This window comes from Lathyrus oleraceus, chromosome 5 (assembly GCF_024323335.1).
Source record: "Lathyrus oleraceus cultivar Zhongwan6 chromosome 5, CAAS_Psat_ZW6_1.0, whole genome shotgun sequence".
Lineage (NCBI taxonomy): Eukaryota > Viridiplantae > Streptophyta > Magnoliopsida > Fabales > Fabaceae > Lathyrus > Lathyrus oleraceus.
In genome coordinates this window covers 74,442,890-74,455,205 of record NC_066583.1, presented here as the reverse complement: position 1 = coordinate 74,455,205, position 12,316 = coordinate 74,442,890, and the positions used below count along the sequence as shown (strand labels likewise).

The following is a 12,316-nucleotide window of genomic DNA, read 5'->3' as shown; positions in this document are numbered from 1 at the left end:
ACACAACTTACAGTATGTATCGATACACACTCCCATGCATCAATACACAAAGTTGTTTTAAGTCATAACAGCAACTGTTTTTGCAGAATATAAGAACAGGTTTCAAAAGCAGATGCTAGAGACGAATTCATTGAGGGAAAACAATTGAACACAGATCAAAAGCAGTGTTGGAGCAATTGTTTGTGAGCACATAGAAACCTGAAAGAGACTTCATCTTCTTCATCTTCTCAATCACTTTTCTTCAAGAACATTTACACATAACAATTCTTGTTCTTTGGATTAAAGAAGCATTGAGATAACGTTCAGTGGTACGATCAAGGATCTAGCTGTGGTTTGCAGTGGAACGATCGAGGATCTAGCTGAGTCGAAGATTGAAGGGGGTTTCTAGGAAAAACCTACTGGTTTGTCCTTCAAGAACTGGTGTGTTCTTGAGGGTTTGGGAGTCACATTTGCAGAACATATTCAGCCGCAGCGTTGCGTTTGGAGATCGGGGGATTTCGCAAGCAGGTCGTGGAACCGGTGAATTGTTTGCAACTTTGTGCAGGAAAATCTTGATCGAGCTCAGATCAAGTGAAGGTTATACAAGAAGAGGTTCTTAGAGTTTAGAATTCTGTCTTTGTATCAAAACCTTGTATCAACGGATTCGGCAATAATTGATAATCAAAGTTCTCAATTTCATTTGAAATTGAGAGGGAGACGTACCCACACGCGAGGACGACGTGGGGAACTTCCTTACCAAATCTCTGCGTATCGTATTCTTACCTTACTCCTCTTTACGTTTTTCAAACTGTTTTCGCAATATCAGTTAGTGTGTGGTGATTGCTTCTTTTTCAAGACAACAGTGGCAAGAAAATTTTAATCAAACTCCATTGCCGTTCATTGACGATCACACACACACCAACTGTTTGATAAAACGGTTAGCTAGATTTAAATTCATTGGAAATAGAATTTAAGGATAAGCGCATTCAATTAGTTAAAATTCTGGTGTGAATTGTTTCTGTCATTCTCATTAAAATCCAGCAATTACACTTGTGTGTCCGGCTTTCTAGTAGCGGTTCAGAATAGACGGAAGTCGATTCGGGACCGATTTTTCCGCCATTTTTGAAAACTCTGATAAAACGTTAAATCCGTTAACTTTTTAAAGAGGTGATCTATTCACCCCCCCTCTCGATCACTAGCCACACCGTCTAACAGTTATTGTTGTTCAAAACTTTTCTTGTTTGTCTTATTCAAAATATACGTGAAATATTTGACTTATTGTTTTCTTATTGTTAAGATGAGATTGTAGTTTTTATATTGTTATTTTTGTAGAGATTAGCAAATGATCTAAGTTATTGTTGATGTACGTTGTTGTTTATGTTAAGGTAAATTATTGTTTTCTATCGATAAATATTGTTGTTTGTGTTATTGTAAATGTTTTTTATTGTGTATGTTGATGTTTTTGTGGAGGTATGTTCTTGTTTTATTAAGTTAAGTTGTTGTTTATGTTAAAGTAAGTTGTTATTTTTGTTGATAAATGTTGTTGTTTATGTTATTTTAGATGTTTTTGTTTAGGCATGTTGATGTTTTTGTGGAGGTATGTCGTTGTTTTATTAAGATAAGTTGTTATTTATGTTGAAGCATGTTGATTTTTTATTGATAAATATTGTTGTTTGTGTTATTGTTAATGGTAGTCCTTATACAATGCAACTTTCATTTTGTTCAGCCAACATGTCGTAGAAGATGAATTTATTATATCGTATGTGGTTTGAGTAATTTATCAACCCTTCACTAACTACATAGCCTTTCAAGTTGAATTAGAAAATAATAATATGATATATTAATTTATATTGGAAAACAACTTACACTTATCAATGTTTTTCGAGCTTTTTGCGGCTCATTTATATCTTTCTCTTTAACGGTTATAACTTGGTTATGTGCTTCTAGTTATTCTTCTATCACTTTCCTCACTATTAGTTTTGTTGCAAAGTAATTAATAATTTGCAAAATGAAATAGTGGTGAATGAAGTGTTAATATAAGAATTAGAAGCATTGAAACTGATTTTAATCCTTAAAGAGCAAAATGCGGATAATGGATTATATTAAGCTCGTATAATATTGATTAGTGTAAATCGTTCTTCTAATATAACTCAACTTGTTATACTATTAATTCCTAATTCAGATTGAAAGGTTATATGTTTAATGAGCAATTGGTGAAATAAGCATTCCACATAAGTTATAATAAATTCAAGTATACATATCACCATGGTTGGAATCAATGATTATGGTGATATATTGTGCGCTAAGTCTTTCACTACAGTTGGAAGGAACAATCGTGATGAAAAGGTTTTAAAATCTGCCAAAATATTGGCAGTGGCTATCAAACCCATTGTTTCAACCTTTTACTACGCTTGTTTTCTACAATTGTAGTGATATGTTACGCACTACTATGTTTTTACCACAGTTACCATCTTGTGATGGTAAAAATGGCACATATTACCATACCTACTTTTTCTCATAAAACCAAATTGCAATTTGGAATCTTTCAAAGCAAAATTAGTATGTCTTAGTATTGATATTTTTTATGATTAATTTATAATTTATTTAATTAAATGTAATTTATTTTCTTACTATTAATTTATAATTTGCTTTTAATTTATAATTATTAATTTTTTATGGTACTATATTAGAGAAAAACACAACATAATAAAATATAATTGAATATTAATTAAAGTCTTTTCTTCATGATTTAATTATTAATATTTTTTTATGATTAATTTATAATTTCTTTTATTTAATGTAATTGATTTTTTTTGTTATTGATGTAGGAACACAATTTCACAACAGGATAATTAGTAGATCATCGACGGACACAAAAGACATTATGAGAAATTTCAGTTTTTTTTATTATGCCTCATAAGATGCCTCCTAAGAATAGAAAATTTGAATGTGGAAATGATAAACGTAAGAAAAAGAAAAAAAATTGAAGAGTTAATTTAATCTCAAGTAGGAGCTCTTGATAAATTTTTAATCAAAGAACCACAAGTTTCAAATGAAAGTCGTTATGTTGATAATATTGATAGTTTGCCTATTGAAAATGATAATCTTGATAGTGTGCTTATTGAAAATGATAATCTTAATAGTGTGTCCATTGAAAATGATAATCTTGATATTGTGCCCATTGAAAATGATAATCTTAGTAGTGTGTCAATTGAAAATGATAATCTTGATAGTGTGCCAATTGTTGATAAAGTTAATAATGATGATGATGTCGATGATGATGATGATGATGATGATGATAATGTTGATTATGATATATATGATCCAAGAAATTGGGATCGTCTTCAACCTAAACTGATTGATTTATTAGTTGTGAAAGGTCCTAAAAGAGATAATTCTATTGTGAAGGGTCCTAGAGATAGTTTGAATAGACTTTTTACGGCTAATTTGTATACTAGAGCTTTAGCAAATGGAGAGGTGTGTGATAGAGATTGACTTGTTTATTCGAAAGAGCTTGATAGAGTATTTTATTTTTGTTGTAAAGTTTTTAAAAATGGGATTGTTAGGGGACAATTAACAAATGAGGGTTATAGTGATTGGGTACATGTTGGTGGAAAAATTCAAGAGCACGAGTTAGGCATGGAACATGTTAAAAATATGACTACTTGGTATGAGTATCGCAAAAGGCTGCAAAAATTTCAAACTGTTGATCAAACAACTCAAAGATTAATTGAGAAAGAAAAGGATCACTGGAAAAATGTTTTAAAAAGAGTTATTTCAATAGTGAAATTTCTTACTAAACATAATTTAGCCTTTAGTGGTTCTAAGGAGAAATTGTACGAAGGTAGCAATGGAAACTTTTTGGGTTTGATTGAAATGTTAGCTGAATGAGTTGATTTCATTATCTTGGGCATAACATACAGAATGAGTTGATTTCATTGCTTGGTTTTGCGATTAAAATTGAAATCATTAGAAAAATCAAACAGGCAAAGTATTTTTCAGTGATACTTGATTGTACTCCCGATGTTAGTCACCAAGAGCATATGTCTTTGATAATAAGATATGTGGATATTTCTTCAGCTTCTGTTAGTATTGAGGAAACATTTTTAGGATTTTTGAATGTGAATGATACAAGTGGTCAGGGGCTTTTTGATGTTTTACAAAATGAATTGAAAGAACTTGGTCTCGACCTATTTGACGTGAGAGAGCAAGGTTATGATGATGGGTCCAATATGAAAGGAAAACACCAAGGTGTGCAAAAGAGATTTTTAGACATAAATCCGAGAGTCTTTTATACTCCTTGTGGTTGTCATAGTCTTAATTTGGCATTGTGTGATATGGTTAACTCTTGTATTAAAAGAAAAAGGCAATTTGATGAGAATTTGAATATCCCATCAGTCGAGCTATCAGAAGAAGAATCATTCAGGGTTAATTATTTTCTTTACCTTGTTGATCAAGTTGTTGTTTCTCTTAATAAGAGGTTTGAGCAATACCAAGAGTATGAAGATATTTTTGGTTTCTTGTTTACTTCTCACAAGTTACAATCATTAGATGATGCAACTTTGAAGTCTTGTTGTACTAACTTTGAGCAGACATTGAAATATAATGAGCAATCTGATATTGATGGGTATGAATTTTTTGCAGAGTTGAAGTTACTAAGAGAAATGTTGCCTGAAGAAACCATAAGACCTACTGATATATTATTATTTTTAAAAGGCTTGGATTGTTTTCCTAATACAGTTATTGCATATAAAATCTTATTGACTATTCTTGTGACAGTTGCTTCTGCAGAAAGAAGTTTTTCAAAATTGAAGTTGTTAAAGACTTACTTGCGGTCTACCATGTCACAAGAAAGGCTTAATCGATTGGCATTAATAGCTATTGAAAATGATATTTTGGAGACAATAAAATATGAAGACTTAGCTGACGATTTTGCTTCAAAAAGTGTTCGTAGGAAGGCTCTTTTTATGTAGTTAGATAATTTAAGTTGTAAGAAATGGTGTTAGTAGTTTAAACAATACCTTTGAACTTTTTGATACTTCATTTGGTTAATATATAATTTTATCTTTTGTTTGTCATTTTTAATCATTACAATTATATATATATATATATATATATATATATATATATATATATATATATATATATATATATATATATATATATATATAGGTCCATTTTTAAAATTAGAACAAAGTCTCTGAATTGATTGGGTCGGTCTTGCTTACGTTACCACAACTCATCACTTGTGATGATATATCTCTACCAACTGTGGTGAAAGACCATTTTTGTAGTAGTGGACAATAACACATTTATTTTTGCAGTACTAGGGGATGTTGAAATGTATCAACCATGACAGAAATGTAGTAAAGCTTCCGCAACCTGATGTACCATAGTTTCGGGATGTCTTGCAATTATTCGGGCTGAAAGATTTCTACAAGACTGAATATGGTTATATTAACCATGGTTGCTTCAAATGTTTCATATCATTGAGATCCGAACACAAAGATGTATGTTGTAGCCTCGTATTTTTTGTCAATGTTAAGACTCAATAAAATTGCCGAATGTATGTTGAGTTAATGCTATTGTGTACAATATCATGTCTTGTCCCTTTTGGAATGACAAGAATAATTTTTATGAAATCACTACCCAAGACAACAACTTTTCCTCTAAAGGGAAGATTCTTACTTCTTGTATTAAACATTCTAAGTATATCCCTACATAACTTATCAACAACTTCAAAGCAATGTTTATGGACCATAGGAACTTCATCCCAAATAATAAGCTTTAACTTAACAATTAATTCAACTAAATGTTAAGTGATTATTATAGCGTCTTTTTATCATATTTTATTCTTGTTCTATTGTGTGTTTTAATCATTTTGTTTTGTTTTTATGCACTTTTGTGTGTTTTTCTTAATTTCAATTAATAAGGAAGTGTCAGGCAAGATTGAAGTGAAAAAGCTGGAAAATCATGCATTCGAAAGTCATCTTAGTAAAAAAGACTTGTGGCTAACATGATCTGGTTTTGTCAGCTGACACAGGCTATGTTAGCCCTTGAAACCCCCCTTGTAGTAGATTCTTGAGAAGAACCGGGTTGGCCATGTTGCATGATACAATTGTGTTCCTTAACACAACCTCTTTGTGTCAGACAACAGTGCATGTGTAAGGCTCAGTTTCTATTGTGAATCTTGGCATTATGTATTACCTGACTCCTGGACTTCCAAATTGCTTTTTTTTTGTTAATAAATGATCATTTATATTAGTGCTCAATATTTTGAAGCCTTAATTGTTCTATTTGTTGGTTCTATGTGTTGGCATCAATTTTGGTAAAACTTAGTGTTATCACAAGATGTCACGCGTGTTGTCTTGACATGTGATATCAACTTCTTGCAGGTTGTTTAAATATGGTTGTGCAGGATTTAGTCAAGATGTCAGACCCGATATTTAAGACATGTGCATACAGAACATTCAGTCTGAATGTTATGTGTTTTATTGTTGCGTTTTTCATGCAAATCTTTGTGTGCTTATGTGGAGATTGCATGCGCTATTCAAGGAGTAATTCTATTTAAAACCAGAATGTTCGTTTTTCCAAAAAGGAATGATTAGCTGCTGGTTCTTGGGAGATACACAATTAAAATAGAATTAGGGTTTCATGTTGCCCAAGCCCATTCAAAAAGCTTCTATTTAAAGGCTATGTAAAACTTGTTTTATACACACAAGATACGAACGATGAAGTGAGAGAGTTTTAGGGTTTTAGTCTTGTGTGAACTTGTGAATTGTGAGTAATTCATTCATCTTATTGATGTATGAATTGGACTGAGTTTTGTGTTGTAATTTGTCCACTCTAAGTTTTGAAGTACATGTGTATTTGTTTACTTGGTTGAAGCTTTTAAGCAAGATCAAGTATGTGTCCTTGAAGTGTGTATTCTTTCTTTTTGTATTTGTTCTTATATCACTACTGTGATTGAGGGGGGGTGAGTAGGGTCTCATATCTAAGAATTCTTAGATAGAAGTCACACGGGTAGAGATTAGGTGAAAAGATTGTAACTTGAAGTTGTTTACTGGGAGTCTTTGAACTAATTCTGTTTAGTGAATTTCCTTCCTGGCTTGGTAGCCCCCAGATGTAGGTGAGTTTGCACCGAACTGGGTTAACAATTGCTTGTGTCGCTTGTTCAATTATTTCTCTATTTTTATCCTATTTATATTTCACTTGTTGTTCAGATATTAGTGTCGTGACGTTACCTTCGACATCTCATATCTGATACCAGAATTTCAATTGGTATCAAAGCATGCATCTTGCTCTGGTTCTGGGTGAGATCTTGGGACGTTACTTTCTGGTACTATGGATAGAGACAGAGGATATGTACACAGACCATCAATTCTGGATGAATCTAACTATGACTACTAGAAACCTCGGATGGTAGCCTTCCTGAAATCGTTGGATAATAAGGCTTGGAAGGTTATTCTAACAGGCTGGGAACACCCCTTCACTATAAAGGATGAAGAAGTTACAACTGATAAGAAGCCTGAGGAAAAATGGACCAAGGAGGAGGATGAACTAGCTCTTGGAAACTCTAAAGCATTGAATGCTATATTCAATGAGGTTGATAAGAACATCTTCAGACTGGTGAACAATTGTGAGGTGGCTAAAGATGCTTAGAATATTTTTAAAACCACTCATGAAGGTACCTCTAGAGTGAAGATGTCTAAATTGCAACTGCTTACTACAAAGTTTGAGAATTTGAGAATGAAAGAATATGAAAGTATTCATGACTTCCATATGAATATCCTTGAAATTGCTAATGCCTCAAGAGCCTGGGTAAGAAGATATCAGATGAAAAGCTTGTGAGGAAAATTCTCAGATCACTTCCCAAGAGATTTGCCATGAAAGTGACAGCCATAGAAGAATCTCAAGATATCTGCAAGATGAGAGTGGATGAGCTAATTGGATCCCTCCAAACATTTGAGTTAGGAATGAGTGGTGGATCTGAAAAGAAAGTCAAAAACATAGCCTTTGTGTCAAACACTAAAGATAAAAAGGAAGAAAGTAGTCAGGATACTGATGAAGATATGGCAAATGATTTAGCGTTACTTGGAAGACAATTCAACAAAATCCTGAAGAGGATGGATGTGAGGTCAAAGTCTAATATCAAGAACAACACATTTGACATCAGTAGGCCCAATGATGCTGGAAGAAGAACAAAATCAGAAGAAAAATCCAGACATGACAAAGGAATTCAGTGCCACGAATGTGAAGGGTATGGTCACATTAGAGCTGAATGTAGGACCTATCTCAAGAAATAGAATAAGAGTCTTGCAGCTACTTGGTCTGATGATAATTCTGAAAGTGAAACAGAAGGAGAATCTGTCAATCTTGTGACTGCCTTGACTGGGAGATGGGATCCTGATGAAGACTCCAGTGATGATGAATTAACCTTTGATGAATTAGCTACTTCTTACAGGAAGTTGTGCTTCAGAAGTGAAGAAGTGTGTCAACAAGTGGAGAATCAGAAGAAACTGATAACTCAGCTAGAGGCTGAGAGGACAGAACACTTAGAAACCATCTCTAAGTTGAAGATTGAAGTTGTGTTCCTGAATTCGAAACTGGATGAGATGATAAAGTATGTCAGAATGCTAATTAGTGGATCTGACACCTTAGACAAAATCCTCCAGGCTGGAAAAATGGCAGAAGACATGATTGGCCTTGGGTTCAATGAATCCTCTCCTGACTGTAGTCCCACTAGTAGCAAACCAAAGATGTCACATTAGGTGTCTCAACATCACAAGGAAAAACAACATAAAGGAAAACACTAAAGATGGAGATGTCATTACTGTGGGAAATTTGGTCACATAAAACCATTATGCTTTAGGTTGTATGGTTATCCTAGTCCTACTCATCAACCTAGACCCAAACAACACATCCCTGCTAACAGAAAACAGTGGGTTCTTAGGGCTAGTGCTACTAACTTGATAACTCACACTTCCTTCAGAGTCTCAACCAAAGAAGATTGGTACTTTGACAGTGGATGCTCCAGACACATGACTGGAAACAAAAACCTGTTGGTTGACCTTCAATCCCATGTCACCAACTATGTAACTTTTGGTGATGGAGCAAAGGGTGAAATTAAGGGGATTGGAAAGCTGAACTATCCTGGAGTTCCTAACCTTGATAATGTGTTGCTTGTTAAAGGATTGACTACAAACCTGATCAGCATCAGTCAACTATGTGATCAAGGCCTAAATGTGAACTTCACAAAAACTGAATGTTTGATTACTAATGCAAAAATTGAGGTGATCATGAGAGGAGTCATATCTAAGGACAACTGCTATATGTGGATTCCTTAAGAAACTATATATTCATCCATATGTGATCTAGCTAAAGAAGAAGAAGTGAAACTATGGCATCAAAAACTGGGTCATCTACATTTAAAGGAATGAAGAGGATCATATATGTTGAAGCTGTCAAAGGAATTCCAAAATTAAAGATTGAAGAAAGAAGAGTATATGGTGAATGTCAGATTGGAAAGCAGACAAAGATGTCACATCAGAAGATCAAACATGACACCACATCTAAAGTGCTGGAACTTCTCCACATGGACTTGATGGGACCTATGCAGGTGAAAAGTCTTGGTGGTAAAAGGTATGCTTATGTTGTAGTCGACGACTTCTCTAGATATACCTGGGTGAATTTTATAAGGGAAAAATCTGATGTCTTCAAAGATCTTTGCCAAAGACTTCCAAGAGAAAGAGAAAGTCATGTTATTGGAATCATAAATGATCATGGGAAAGAATTTGAGAATAATAAATATGCTGAATTCTGTTCATCTGAAGGGATTGGTCATGAGTTCTCTTCTCCCATTACCCCTTAGCAAAATGGTGTGGTGGAAAGGAAAAATAGAACTCTCCAAGAATCTGCTAGAGATATGATTCATGCTAAGAAGTTGCCGTACCACTTCTGGGCCGAAGCGATGAACATGGCCTGTTATGTTCACAACAGAGTAACATTGAGAAAAGGGACCTCAACCACTTTATATGAAGTCTGAAAGGGAAGAAGACCTACTGTCAAATACTTCCATGTGTTTGGTAGTAAATGTTATATCCTGGCTGATCGTGAACAAATAAGGAAAATGGACCCCAAGAGTGATGAAGGAATATTTATTGGCTACTTAACAAACAACAGAGCCTTTAGAGTGTTTAATTCCAGAATAAAAGTTATGGTGGAGTCTATCAATGTCGTTGTTGATGATCAAGAGACTGATGTCACTGACGATGTTGAAACATTTTCGAATGATGCCCCAACTGATCTCCTGGACAAAAGTAGTGAGAGTGAGTCCACTCAAGCTGAACCTGAAGCTGATAAAGTTAATAAGGGACCCTCTATCAGAATTTAGAAGGATCATCCTAAAGATCTCATTATAGGAGACCCAAATAAATGGGTCACCACTAGGTCAAGGGAATTGATCCCACACGCCTGTTTTGTATCCAAGATTGTGCCTAAGAATGTTAAAGAAGCCTTAACTGATGAATTCTGGATCAATGCCATGCAGGAAGAGTTAGGCCAATTCAAGAGAAATGAAGTATGAGAATTGGTTCAAAGACCTGAAGGAATAAATGTTATTGGAACAAAGTGGGTTTACAAGAATAAACCTGATGAAAAAGGTGTGGTTACTAGAAATAAAGCAAGATTGGTAGCACAAGGATACACTAAAGTTGAAGGAGTTGACTTTGATGAAACATTTGCTCTTGTAGCTTTCCTGGAGTCCATTAGATTATTGCTAGGTGTGACATGTATTCTGAAGTTTTAACTGTTCCAAATGGATGTGAAAAGTGCCTTCTTAAATGGCTACTTGAATGAGGAAGTATATGTTGAACAACCAAAGGGATTCACATACCCAAATCTTCCAAAGCATGTGTATAAGTTGAGGAAAACTCTTTATGGGTTGAAACAAGCTCCTAGAGCTTGGTATGAAAGACTCACAGTGTTTCTCATTGACAATGGATACACAAAGGGGGGCATTGATAAGAATTTATTTGTCAAAGATGAAGGAGAAAAACTCATGGTTGCTCAAATTTATATGGATGATATTGTGTTTGGTGGGATGTCAAGTAAAATGGTTCAACATTTTGTTGAGTAAATGCAGTCTGAATTTGAAATGAGCCTTGTTGGGGAACTAACCTATTTTCTTGGCCTGCAAGTCAAGCAGATGGAAGATTCTATCTTTATATATCAAAGTAAATATGTCAAGAATATTGTTAAGAAGTTTGGCATGGAGAATGCAAGCCACAAGAGGACATCTGCTCCTACTCGTCTGAAAGTGTCTAAAGATGAAAATGGTGTCAGTGTGGATCAAAGTCTCTACAGAAGCATGATAGGAAGTCTGTTATATCTTACAACAAGCAGACTTGACATTGCCTTCGTTGTAGGTGTTTGTGCTAGATATCAAGTTGAACCAAAGATGAGCCATATAAACCAAGTGAAAAGTATCCTGAAATATGTCAATGGCACTTGTGACTATGAGATGTTATACACTTATGGATCTGAATCTGTGTTGTCTGGATATTGTGATGCTGATTGGGCTGGAAGTGATAATGATAGGAAAAGCACATCAAGAGGATGCTTCTTCTTGGGGAACAACTTAATATCATGGTTTAGTAAGAAGCAAAATTGTGTTTCTTTGTCTACTGCTGAAGCTGAATACATAGCAGCTGGAAGTAGTTGTTCTCAACTGGTGTGGATGAAACAAATGCTGATTGAATACAATGTCACACAAGATGTCATGACATTGTACTGTGACAACCTGAGTGATATAAACATCTCAAAGAATCCCAGGACAAAACATATTGATATCCGTCACCATTTTATTAGAGAACTCGTGGAGGATAAAATTGTAGCCTTAGAGCATGTTGCTACCGAGATACAGTTAGCTGATATTTTTACAAATGCCTTGGATGCAAATTAGTTTGAAGTCCTGAGAGGAAAATTAGGGATTTGCATTTATGAAGACTTGTAGCAATTAATATGGAGTGGGAAAAGTAAGCAAATTAGTGTCTATGTGGCTAAAATAAAGCGCCCCCATTATGGTAAATCATCACCTAGTTTTGGAAATACCATCTATTATGTCTTCATACGCTACCCTCACAACCTCACTACCTACTCCAACTCTTCCATCTCCCTGCTCCTTCCTCACACACCTCTGCTAGGGCAACTGCATTTTTTTCCACAAAAACTCCAAAATATCACAACATCAAAATACTTTTGCTTCAAAAACTACTAAGTCTACTCAAAAGGTTAGCGCTCCTTCCACGGACATTCTCGATGATGAGATTCTGGATGT

The 12,316-nt window shown here is 34.5% G+C and overlaps 1 protein-coding gene across 1 annotated transcript; it reads left to right on the top strand.

The window, feature by feature from the left end:
• Positions 1-1,413: 1,413 nt before the first annotated feature.
• On the top strand, positions 1,414-4,952 carry LOC127078818 (uncharacterized). The gene is made up of 7 exons (XM_051019243.1): positions 1,414-1,449; positions 1,541-1,576; positions 1,674-1,738; positions 1,927-1,968; positions 3,063-3,211; positions 3,350-3,456; positions 3,903-4,952. Exons 1-7 carry the CDS (start codon positions 1,414-1,416, stop codon positions 4,950-4,952), a joined length of 1,485 nt encoding a protein of 494 aa, XP_050875200.1.
• The last annotated feature ends 7,364 nt before the right edge of the window (positions 4,953-12,316 follow it).